Source organism: Miniopterus schreibersii (genome assembly GCF_964146895.1).
Source record: "Miniopterus schreibersii genome assembly, chromosome: 14".
Taxonomy (NCBI): Eukaryota; Metazoa; Chordata; class Mammalia; order Chiroptera; family Miniopteridae; genus Miniopterus; species Miniopterus schreibersii.
This window is the reverse complement of record NC_138114.1, coordinates 30,049,778-30,062,122: the sequence shown is the minus strand read 5'-3', so window position 1 is coordinate 30,062,122 and position 12,345 is coordinate 30,049,778. Positions and strand designations below refer to the sequence as shown.

The following is a 12,345-nucleotide window of genomic DNA, read 5'->3' as shown; positions in this document are numbered from 1 at the left end:
GGATGGGCTACTTTGAAGACTGTTTCAATAATTTAGATCTCGGAAGCTGAGAGCCCAGAATAAGGTAGGGACAGTGGGAAGAAAGGGTTAAGCATGAAGTGGGATGCGAAAGAATTAGTTAAGAGACTTTAGTGGCTACAGTGAAAATGAGAGGAAGCCGTAAGACTCACTGTCCTTAGTGAGGATTCAGTGAATATATGAAGCACTTAGAAGAGTGTCTAGAACATAGTAGCAGTAGTAGCTGTCAGCATTCACGGAGTGCTTCCTGTCATTGCCAAGAATAGTTAAGCTGTGCTTTCAGTTTTATTTGTAGACACTAAATTATTACTCTTGAAACTTGTATGTTGATTTTAAATAAATTATCTGTGACTTAACCCAGTTTTCTTTAACATTTGCCATTGACATAAAGGTAGACTGTTTTAAATATATGATGCATTTTGTAGATGTGTAAGTATATAAAAGATTTGGACAATAGAAAAGGTTGGATTTAACACCTTTCTGGTATTTTTTGAATTGCTATAAAAACCAATTATATAATGAATGGAGGAAAACTCTATTAACTAAAAGTTAAAATATCAACCATTAATAACTAGACTAAAATGTTAACCATGGTAATTTCTATTTGTCCTTATGCATTTAAAAATTTTCTACCATCATTATTCCATGAGTAATAAAGAAAAAATGATACCATGTTCTTAAAACATGGTATATACTAAACTCTAAAAAAATTCTTAACAGAAGAATTCTTAATTGTTTCAAGTAGAAATTTCACAGGTCCAAATGCCTGACTGACATAGAGTAAAATTAGAAATTAATACAAAGATTTTAAAAGAAAAAGTTTAAACACTTGAAAATTTAAAAAGCACTTTTTAAAATAACCACAGGGTCATAGAGTTTATGGAATAGCAAAACATTAATAAAAATAAAGCACTATAAATCACAATCTGTGCGGTATGACCAAAGCTGAACTTAATTTATTACCATACATACTTATATCATAAAAACTACTTACGGTTAAAAATAAATGCACTGAGGGAGGGATATGACTCAAGATGGCAATGCAAGAGGATATTGAACTCACCTTCTTCCATGAACACACTGTAGCTACTTATGCAACAACTTTTGCTGAAAATAAAACTAAAAACTGGCTAAGCGATTTCCATACATCAGGTGAACAAGAGAAGCAAGGAATGTTAATGTAGAGATGCAGTTAAGCGCTACAGAATGGCAGAGGAACTGAGGAGAAGGCGATCTCAGACAGATATGCCACTTCTTCTTTTTAAGGCCTATCATGTTGGCCAATAAATGATAAGGGAGCAAATAAAGGGAGAGTGGCAAGAACGACAAGATTTCAGAGAACATGGTAGGGCTTTCCTATGAGCCATGTGTCTCCTGAACACCAAGAATTGAGGGCAAGTGAAATCAATGATCTGGTTTTCTAAGGCAACAAATCCTAATGAAGGATCAATGAGAGGTTTTCTAAGGCAACAAATCCTAGTGAAGGATCCTGAATTTCCCACTTGCTCCCTTCCTCCTAACCTTGCCTATTCTATTCTTCAGGGTAGCTACCCCATTTAAGGTTAGCAATCAGAAAGGGCCCAAGAGGACCCATTCTCTACCCCTCTCACAACTACAACCACCTTCTACATACACCAATTCCTTTCTTGCATTCACAGTCTGACTCAGGAAAAGATGAATTCATCTCCAGTTTTAGGTTTAGATTCAATTAATCTATTCCAGCTACACAGAAATGAGGGAAACAGCAGACAAACTTGACCTATTTGCGGTCTTGCTAAGTGGCTTACTTAGAAAGACTTCCACAGTTTTGCTATTAATCAAGTTTTATTCCATTATCATCCCAATATAAGCCCCAAAATAAGAATTGATGTCACTTATGGAGTTATAAAAATTTAAGTTTTCTTATTTAGAAAATAAAAGTAATATGTCTTTTCATGTCTCACATTCTTGCAGCCCACCTTTCTCAGGCCCAGATCCTATGAAAACCTATAACATCATATTGAGAGGGATTGACATGATAGAATTTCCAAAGAAGATTGCCAAAAATGCTGCTAATTTAATTAAAAAACTATGCAGGTAAGCATTTCAATTATAATGTTTTTGAAAGGCTTATAATGTGGGACAAAATTAGATTTCTTATCAATTATTATTATTTTTTTAGGGACAACCCATCAGAAAGATTAGGGAATTTGAAAAATGGAGTGAAAGACATTCAAAAGCACAAGTAAGTATTCTTTCCCTGAAATTTTAAGCTCGAGAGTTCAGAAAACCTAACAAGCATTTCCCCAGGCTGTTGGTTTTTTTAGGTTAGTGGTTAATAACTGATACAATTAGCCAGAAGAAATGTATATTTTATTTCTGGGATTCTGTCCCTACCAGAATATTAAAAACAAAACCCTCCACCATATCGTCATATTTCCTAGACTAGATCCAAAATATATTTTCCAACCATTTCCTAATTAAATAATATGACAGAAAAAAAGTACAGAATATAGTCTTTACAAATAAATAGAGCACCTTAAATATCAGACCTTATGCTTGTTGGTGGATGTTCTAGAGCTAACCTAAGACCACACTGTTTTTCCCCGTTTGTCTGTTTCTGTAACAGTCACAGGAAATTCACATTCTTACCGGAGTAATTTATATACTAAAATACCTATGACTATCTCAAAGGTCTGATAAGACTTTGTTGTAAGCATTTGCTAATGGTGAACTCTTTCAAAGACAAAAACACAACAACCAACCACGCAAACAAAAAAACCCTTTGTGTTATTTGGTCCACATTTCCAGAGAAAAGCTGTACACAAACTATCTTCATTGTATTAAAAAAAAAAGGGAGGGGGGAGTAAAATGAGATGTGAAAAGTTAATTAACTGAGGCTGCCTAATGAATTAGTGACAAAGATGGGAAGATAATTTTCTGTCCTGATTTTCATGCCCGATTCCACCTCCTTAAAATAAAATATTCTGTAAGACACAGGGCCACGCTTGTTATGACATTTTTAAGGTTATAATGATAGTGTAGGAACAAGGTTATGCAGACATCTCGACTGAAATTACTAGAATAAAAAGGAATTGCTTTCTAATTGGTGTCTAAAGAGTTGACAATTCGATTTTTTGGAAGATGCATTCCACAAAATAAGCTCTTTTTAAAAAAATCTGCAATTAAATAGAAAACATTTTTGTCACCTTGAAGATGTTTCCCTAACTGCTTTCTATCAGTCATGGACATTATGTGTGTTGCATTGAGAAGGTTTGAACTGAGGTGAAATGCTTTTAACTCTCTTACTTTTCTTCCTTTCCTAGATGGTTTGAGGGCTTTAATTGGGAAGGCTTAAGAAAAGGCACCTTGACACCTCCTATAATACCAAGTGTAAGTAGACTTTCTGGTCTGTCTATGTGTGATGTACATGAAGGTGTTTGTCAGTCATCAAAGATCTGTTATCATTAAAGTTTTATCCTATGAGCAGATTAAATAAACAATAGAAGTACTACATTAAAATAATTACATCTAAAAATCCTAGGGGATGGTTATTATATATATAATTTACCATTATATTTTTTAGCTATTCATTCTAATTTAAGTTTCTTTTATTTATGAATAAAAGTTGACTTTTAGTATTATACGTGTTAAATATATATTGGTGTAGACAGAAGAGTATAATGAATCTCCAGCCACCAGGTGTGCTTTTTCCATTATAAACTTTATACAACATTACCCAAGAATAAGAATGTATTAGCAATTTTAATGAATTAGTCACATTCATGAATTATTACCAGAAATATGTGTACTTTAAGTTTCTTCACATATATGTTCTCTCTACATAAGATAAGAGTATGTATGTGAGTATACTTGGATGAGTTAGGACAATGTGTGTTATTTTTTGTTTATGATTCCAATTTACTCTCTATCTTGCTCTGTCCCCAAGAGCCTAAACCATAGGAGCCACATCAAAGCATTCCTTTGCCCTTTGGTTTCTGGTAGAGTATGGTCATCAGATCAGCAACCATTTTCAACACTGTGCATTTCTGGCCAATATTGTTTCACTTATGCCCCCACATGGTTCCTCTTCCCTTGTTCCCATATTACTTTTTTTTCCCCCAGTCTTCAAACTATACTACAAAGCCACCATATTTAAAACAATATGGTATTACAGAAAAATAGACACAGAAAAAAATGGAAGAAAATTGAGAGCCCCGAAATAAACCCACACATATCTGGGCAACTAATTTTCAATAAAGTATACAATGAAGAAAGGAAAGCCCCTTCAATAAATGGCATTGGGAAAATTGGAAAGCTACATGCAAAAAATGAAACTATCTGATGCCTTACACAAAAAGTAACTCAAAATGGGTTAAAGATTTTAATATAAGACCTAAAACAATAGTACCTCTGTTTTCTTCTAAGTATTTTAAACTATGGACCTTGGTCTCAAAGGGGTTTTTGTGAACTTGATCCCAAAAACAATAGAAGTAAAGTAAAAATAAGTGAATTAGACTACATCAAACTAAGAAGCTTCTGCTCAGCAAAAGGAACCATCAACAAAACAAAAAGGCAACCAACCAAATGGGAGAAAATATTTGAAAATGTTACCTTTGATAAGGTTCTAATATCCATAACATATAAAGAATTCATATAACTCAACGACAATAGCAAAAAAAACAAAACACCCACAAAAAACAATTTTAAAATAGGCAAAGGACTTGAACAGATATTTTCCGTAACAAAACATACAGGTGTCCAACAGATACATCAAAAGATGTTCAACTTCACTAACTATGAGGGAAATGCAAATCGAACCACAGTGAGATGCCACCTCACACCTGTTATCATGGCTGTTATCAACAAGACGAGAAATAAGCGTTGGAGAGGGTGTGGAGAAAAGGGGATCCTGGCACATTGCTGGTAGGAATATAAATTGGTGCTGCCTCTATGGAAAACAGTATAGAGGTTCCTCGAAAAGTTAAGAATAGAGCACCTGTAATACCCAGCAATCTCTCTTCTGGGTATCTACCCCCAACATTTTTAAAACACTTATTCATAAAGTTATTTGTACCACTGCGTTTATTGGAGCATTAGCCATAATAGCCAAGACATAGAAACAACCTAAATGTCCTCCGACGGATGATTAGATGAAGATGTTTACTTACAGGCAATGGAACAGCACTCAGCCATAGAAAGATGAAGTACTGCCCCATATTACTTTGAGGAACTTGTAGGCACAACTATGTTCTTTTGTTCTTTCATCAGACTCTAGGTGGAAAAAAAAATAGATTATCTTTTAACACATCAAGATTTTTGTTAAGGAGCCATTCTATTAAAGGGACTACGGTGTTTCAAGTAACTTGAAATCAATTTTAATTTATTGCATTTATATTTTTGTTCAATACGGCAGATGTCTAAGAAAATGTGCTCCATCCAACTAAGGGAAGAGGCTGCTCTGTGGTCCTCAGCCCTCTACATTGTATGTCCTTCTGGGACTAACTCAGGACTGCTCTTTATACAGAAACATTCCCTTCCTTCTGAGATTCATTTCTGTGCTAATGTTTATGTTTATTCACAAACACCAACAAAACAAAAATGCCATTAGCATTTTCTCGCATTACAGATGCTCACTGCACTCATAAGGTTTTGTTTTAGGAGAATGAGAAACTTGGAGGAATAAATATTATGCCTAAACTACCCTAAATGAAACTTATCAGGGGGCCTCCTTGTATGCAATGGTAACATTAAATGGGGACATTTTTATCTGTAAATGGTTTTAAATATTAGAATATCAGGGAAACTAAACTGTTTCTTCACTGCTTTTACTGATGTCCTACAGGTTGAACTTTGCCCAGTAAATCTGCAAGAGTTTTGCTTAAGTTTAGAAATAGCTGATTATTATACTTGGAATAAATACACAAAATCTTTAAGATGGTCTACAAGGCTCTATATAACCTGACTTCTCCCTACTTCTCCCACTTATCATTCCACTCCCCTTCTATCTTATACAACAGCCATGTTGGCCTCTTTTGGTTACTTACACATGGAGCTCTCTCTCACCTCAGGACCTTTGCATGTGCTATTTCCTCTTTACTGAACGCACTGATTCTTAGGTTGAAAATACCACTTTTTCAAAGAGGCTTTCCACGATGACACTTAACTCTCATGGCACCTTCCCCCCCTCCCCCCCATAGCACTAACCAAACTGTAAAACAAATATATAATCGCAAAATCTATAGATAATTGCTATATATTCCTTACTAGATTATAAACTGCATGAGGGCAAGAACCATATTTATTTGTAATCACTTCTGTGACCCCCAGTACAACAAAGGACAAAACCTGCTACCTAGTATGACACTCAAAAAAACAGTCATTTGACTAGGGAATGAATAAAGAATGTTATTTTAAAATCTACCATGGGATTTTACTAAAAAATCAACCACCTTTTTACTATTCATTCTCTCGTCTTTAGGTTGCATCACCCACAGACACAAGCAATTTTGACAGTTTCCCTGAGGACAATGACGAACCACCACCTGATGACAACTCAGGATGGGACATAGACTTCTAATGTATTTCTCTTACCTGCTTCTGCCTTGCTGAAGACAGCTTTTTCTGAGACACAGCTGCCAGCAAACCTGAGGGAAAGAGAGAAGATTAGTGCTCGGGGTCACCATGATGCCTTTGATCGATGCTGCTCCAGTAACTCCAGTGGCATTAGGACTTATCGCTTAGATGACAATAGTGCTCTTTACATGTTTTCTGTTTGAACCTAAAAATAGCAGTTGACATGGTGGTCCTGAAGCAAAGCCTTTCACCAGTAAAAAGATGTTTCCTATTGTTGCAATGATCTTGCTTCGCTCTGATTATAATTTGAAAGACAGTAAGAAACACTTCAATCTAGTAAAAGAGTATGTACCTTGCTAGAATTATCAAGAAGATCAAAAAGTAATATATTGGGTACGATAGATTTCTATGGTACAAAAACTGGGCTCTTCCCTTTCTTCAAGTGAGGGTTGTAGGATCTATTACCGCGGGCCGGTGTATATACCGTACAAAAGAGGACCACACATCTGTTGGTCACAGAGTTCATGTCAAACCAGTGCTAGAAGTTTCATGATTTCATTTCCCAGCAGTGCTGATGACAAGACTGAATGTTACCTTTCCTTTCTGACAGATTTAAAAAAATTGATATGTTAAAAGCACAACTGCTATGGATTCTGCTGAGAACTCTCATAGCAGGTATATATGCGTTTTTCACAGAGGATTGGAAAAAAGCAACGTGCATGATATGTTTCTTTTTGATAAATTGGCATGACAGAGTGGGAAAAAAGCAATTCACAACCATTTCATATTTTTTTAAATATTGTGTTTAAAGATGGTCCTGGAATTAAGTGACTAGCAGCCAATTGGTTTTTATTTATTACCTAACACACCCTCAAACTGAGGCTTAAAATATCCCCTTTTATAAAAATAAACCCTTGGGGTCAGGGTGGGGCGGGATGGAGAGGGATCGAGATTCATCCAAAAAAATAAAAATAAAATAAAAACTATATAGGTGCTATGTATATCTTTCATCTGTAAATGTCAGTGTCTGAACAGACCACACAGATTCTAATCATTACATGTGTAGCCAGAGACTCAAGCATTTTCACCAGATTTACCAAACCAAACTCCTGTCAGATTTCACTTACAGTCTAGGGTTGATGGAGAAAGGTGATTAGAAACTGTCTGAACTAGCTTCTTGTCTTAGGCCTGAACCAAAAATGAAGAAAGCACAAAATCATTGAGATTCTCCAATTCTCCACATAAGAGACCTTACTTATGTGAATGAGATAAGAGCTTGGCCAGGTATTGGTTACCTTTTCATGAATTAGCTGTTATGAGTTCATGTGCTTGTGAAAGTAGGAAGGAAGCAGAGAGAACAGGATCCTGATTCCTTAAAAATAAGATCAGCTGAATAGAACAAAAATATTACAATCCTAGAATTATCATACTACCTAGAAAAGATTGGATTTGAGAATATCAAACTGATTTGCTTTTTTGACATGGGAAAAAGAATTAGCAATTTAAACTGAGTCCTTTGTTGCCAGTCCAGGTCACTTATTAGCTGTGGTAAGTAACAGAACCATTGGGAAGCTTTTCCTGGGCAAATAGCATTATATCTACTCAGACAAATGCATAGTTGTCATCCCGATTTGGAACTGCGTGCAAAATTGGTATATTACATAGTGGTTTGCATTTTTCCAGTAGAGAGTTCTTTTAAAAATACAAATATAGACATTTCTGCAAAAAAAATAATAAGTTCACCTAGGTCATTTAGATCATTATATTGCATCCAAGAAGGTACATATTATTATTTTGGTTTGAATTGTTTGTACTGAGACTACTTTAGAATGTATCTTATCAAAATATAATAATCTAAGAAACATTTGGAGAATAAAAGGGCATATTATATATAATTAGCATAAAATTAAATCACAACTTTGATTCTAAGATGTTGTTATTTTTGTGTTAATGGAGTTTTTCCCTCCCTTATAAACAATTTCTCAAAATCAAGATATCCACTTCCTTCTACAGATTTTAGAACATAAAATTAAACACACCAGCCTAAAATCCAACTACAAATGCTATTTTAGAAGTTTTAGAATGCTTTAATTGGGCTTTTAAAAAATATATAATTTTGACACTATAGTTAATGTTCAGTGATTTTTGTTAAAAGATAGAATGGGCTAGGCATGCTAAAGATGTGCTAGAATATTAAATTTACCTAGTCATTAGGTAAAAGAATCTGCTTCTGCAGCTTTTCCAATATCTCAACAGCCCCAGAGATGAGCACTTACTATGGATTTTGGAACTGTGGTTCAAGTCTAAGACAACCAATATGTGCAAGTTCTGTAGAGAAGCAAGTAGTGTGCAGTGTAATGTATCTGTCGGTAGTTTCTCCCACTTGTTATTGCATCTTTGGTCATTTCATCTGTGGAATTGCATTAGGATGTCTAAAGCAATCACCCAAAAATTAAAGTGAACTACATCATCCAAGAATTACTAAGGAGAACATTCATTTAATTTTCCACATTGAATTTTAAGGATTTAAATCTTGTCTCAATGAAGACACTAGGGCTAAAATTCATGGACAGCTTCATAGAGTGTGTCTCACTTTACTTCTCCATTTCTCACGTCCCCTCTGTTTTCCTACACTAAAGAACATCTGGATAAGTTAGAATAGTGACAACCTGTTTGATTTGTTAACTGGCTTTCTTGTTACTACTTTGAGTATGGGAAATAAGGGCTTTCTGTGTATCTTGACCCACAGGAAAACTGAAAACTGCCAAGGAAAGGAACATCACAATAATGTATATGAGATAGATTGAATACATTAGAAAAAATGATTTCTAGAAAATTCTTATAAATGACGTTTATGTTTGTACCTTCTTTGTTATTAATATATGAATCAGATCCATGTGGCATTTAAATCATTTATTTTGATTATGTTCTTTACAAATCATTTTTATTTAAAATCGTGGGGTATGCATGTGAACTACACATGTATAATATATAAATGTAACTATTGAATTTTCCTTGTTTTCTTTTTAAATGACTACACTGATGGTAAGCTTAAAATGAAAGAAGTCAGCTACCATATTGGAATTAAGGATATTAGAAACGATTTCATGCAGTAGAGGTGATTTCTGCATTATCCATAACAATGTTTTCTTTCACAATAGGACCACAGACAGATATTTATGTAAATAGATATTTTTGTGTGATATTTTGTGGTACATATAACATTTTTTAGTGTTTCACAGCATTATTATTTCATTTTATTTGTATTGAATAATGTTTTTAGGTATAAGTAGACTTGAATTAATGTCATAATTGTCAGTATTATTGAAAATTATGTCAACTGTACTGTTACTCATCTGTCCCATAGTTTAGAACATGACCTGGCTATCTGGCATTGTTGCAAGTGCCTTAAATTCATGGCATCCTATTAAAAAAAAAAACAAATTTGGTGTTATGCTGCATGACAAAGACAAACACACCTCAAAATGTTGTCCTTTCTTAGCTTGCTGCGTTTTACAGTTCTTTCTGCTAACAATTTATAAGCCTTTATTATATAATACTGATGAATTACAGAAATGATGAAGTCGTTCTCTTATTTCTGTTAAATGTACCAGAGCTGTGTATCTGTTAATGAGATACAGCGTCATTTCTGTGAAATGTATAAATGTATGTGCAGGTCAAATTAATATATGACATACTATCAGTCTGTATACAGGTATTCCTGTTTTGCTAAGCTGTGCAGATTCAGTTTAAAAGATTAGCACTATCAAGTTCAAATATATTTTATAGACTCCATTCACAATGGTCCAACTCAAAAGAAAAATTAGAGGATGACTGACTGCTAACCTAACCTCCTTATGAAACCAGTGATGAAAAAGTACCTTGGTGCACCTCTCAACAAAACAGGATGCTTTCTCTGAGTTCTTGTATATGCAAATCATTTATGAGGCAAGTTTCCAACAGACCTAGAAAGCTAAACATTGACAGTGTGTCGTTAGCCCTCCTCTCTATCGGCCCCTGCAGCAACAGACAGAGCTCTGGGACCTTGACAGTGACTCAGAGGTCTGGGCTTCTCGAGTAAAGGGACATTTCTTTGAGCACCATCGATCAAATTTATTTCAATGTATGATGTTTTTACAACTGGTCAGTTCTTTTGTACTCTTACAGCTATGGTTATTTGATGGTCCTCTTACAATTTGTTCTACATGAAAGAGTTCTTTGTTAGTCAGAATGCAACAACTGTCATCAAATGGTCACTGACCACTTGCACTCTTTTGATGTAGATTAAAACTTTTTCATAAACTTAACCTGCTTTGATTTGCTCTGTATTTTTCCTGCAGCTGTAATTGCCCAGTGCCTGTTGTATACTTTATAGAGTTGAAATAAAAAAGAATAATTACTTTTGAACTTAGTTGATGTTTAATTCCAGACAAGATTCCAAGAATAGAATTGATATATGTATCATACTAAAATTGAAATACTGTATAGGGCTATTGAAGAATGTCACTGTAACAAAGTAGGAAATACAACCAAGTGCCCTCCACCCAATATGCATTATGAGCTAATATAAAACTAATCCAACAAATTGGATTAAAGGATTCAATAGGGATAACATTAGGTCATCCAGTGTGAAGAGCAAAGCAAATGTAGATACTCACTGAAAATTAACAGTTTTCTATGCTCCAGCAACACACACCTTGGAACTAGCACATTTCAAACTCTGAACAAGACAAACCATCAAAGGGACAATTCTCCTATAATGCTACATGCTACAAGGGAATTCTTCCTATGACAAGTAACTTCATGAGTCTTTGTCTAAGGTTTGTTCACCTGATCCCTCTGGAAAGCTTCTTATGCATAAATATAAACTTAGAGAACAATACAATTGCAACAAACTCAACTCTGCAAAATCCTGGTGAACATACATCCTGTGTTTCTCACTTCAGTGAATGGTACACACCTTAAAAACTGACTGCAACATAAAGACCCCCTTACTCTGATTGCCTTTGTCTTATTCACATATTGCCAGTGATGATGAGTTGAAACCCCTTTTTAATGAATACTAGAGATTCGATCCAGGTAGAGCTCTCAGACAGAGCCAATAGAACAACTTTTTAAAATACTATGTTAGTCGGGCACAGCCAATTTTGTTTCTCCTGCAAATAGAAGTGAACTAAAAAGTTTTTAGTATCCCAACTTTAAGTTTTGTGATTTTCATAACCCTGCTCTAAGAATGGTCCCCTTTGATCCTGGCTGGTTATTTTTGTATTAATCACACTGTTTTCTAGGAGGGCATGCAGGTCAATAATCATTAGGGACGTGGCTGGGGGGATGGTGATGGGGCAGGAACGCTGGCGATGGAGAAGCTGTTGCATCCAGGCGCATGGTAACTGCCATTGAAGTAAATCACTGCACAGTTATTCAACTATGACAACAAGAATCAATTGTAAGTTTGCCTGAGATGAATGTATTGATAGTCTCATCGTCCAAGTTGACTCCACGTTACGCTTGCAGACCTACCCTCAGATTCTCACTTAGAGCCGTAAATGTGTCACACGCACAATCCAGGACAACCACCGCACTGATAGTCTTTTCTGAGAATCTTGTTTAGAGATTTCCTCTCTTCCATACTCTATCTTTCCAACTCAAAAGGACTAAATCTATAAAAGAATAATGTTTACCTCTGGCATCTCTGTTTTTCACCCAAGGTGAGGCTATGGAACAAAAGGCAAATCCATCCACAGGCCAATTAGCAAAGCCAGACAGGTTCAG

The 12,345-nt window shown here is 35.1% G+C and overlaps 1 protein-coding gene across 5 annotated transcripts in view; it reads left to right on the top strand.

Moving 5' to 3' along the window:
• The window catches only part of PRKG1 (protein kinase cGMP-dependent 1), a 953,315-nt gene extending 943,316 nt beyond the window's left edge, over nucleotides 1-9,999 (top strand). For all 5 annotated transcript variants that reach the window (XM_081157647.1, XM_081157645.1, XM_081157646.1 and 2 more), the window contains 4 exons: nucleotides 1,972-2,094; nucleotides 2,180-2,242; nucleotides 3,324-3,390; nucleotides 6,479-9,999. In XM_081157647.1, coding sequence (XP_081013773.1) covers nucleotides 1,972-2,094; nucleotides 2,180-2,242; nucleotides 3,324-3,390; nucleotides 6,479-6,577 — 352 coding nt within the window. In that variant the 3' untranslated portion in view covers nucleotides 6,578-9,999. The remainder of the gene's footprint in view (nucleotides 1-1,971; nucleotides 2,095-2,179; nucleotides 2,243-3,323; nucleotides 3,391-6,478) is intronic.
• The last annotated feature ends 2,346 nt before the right edge of the window (nucleotides 10,000-12,345 follow it).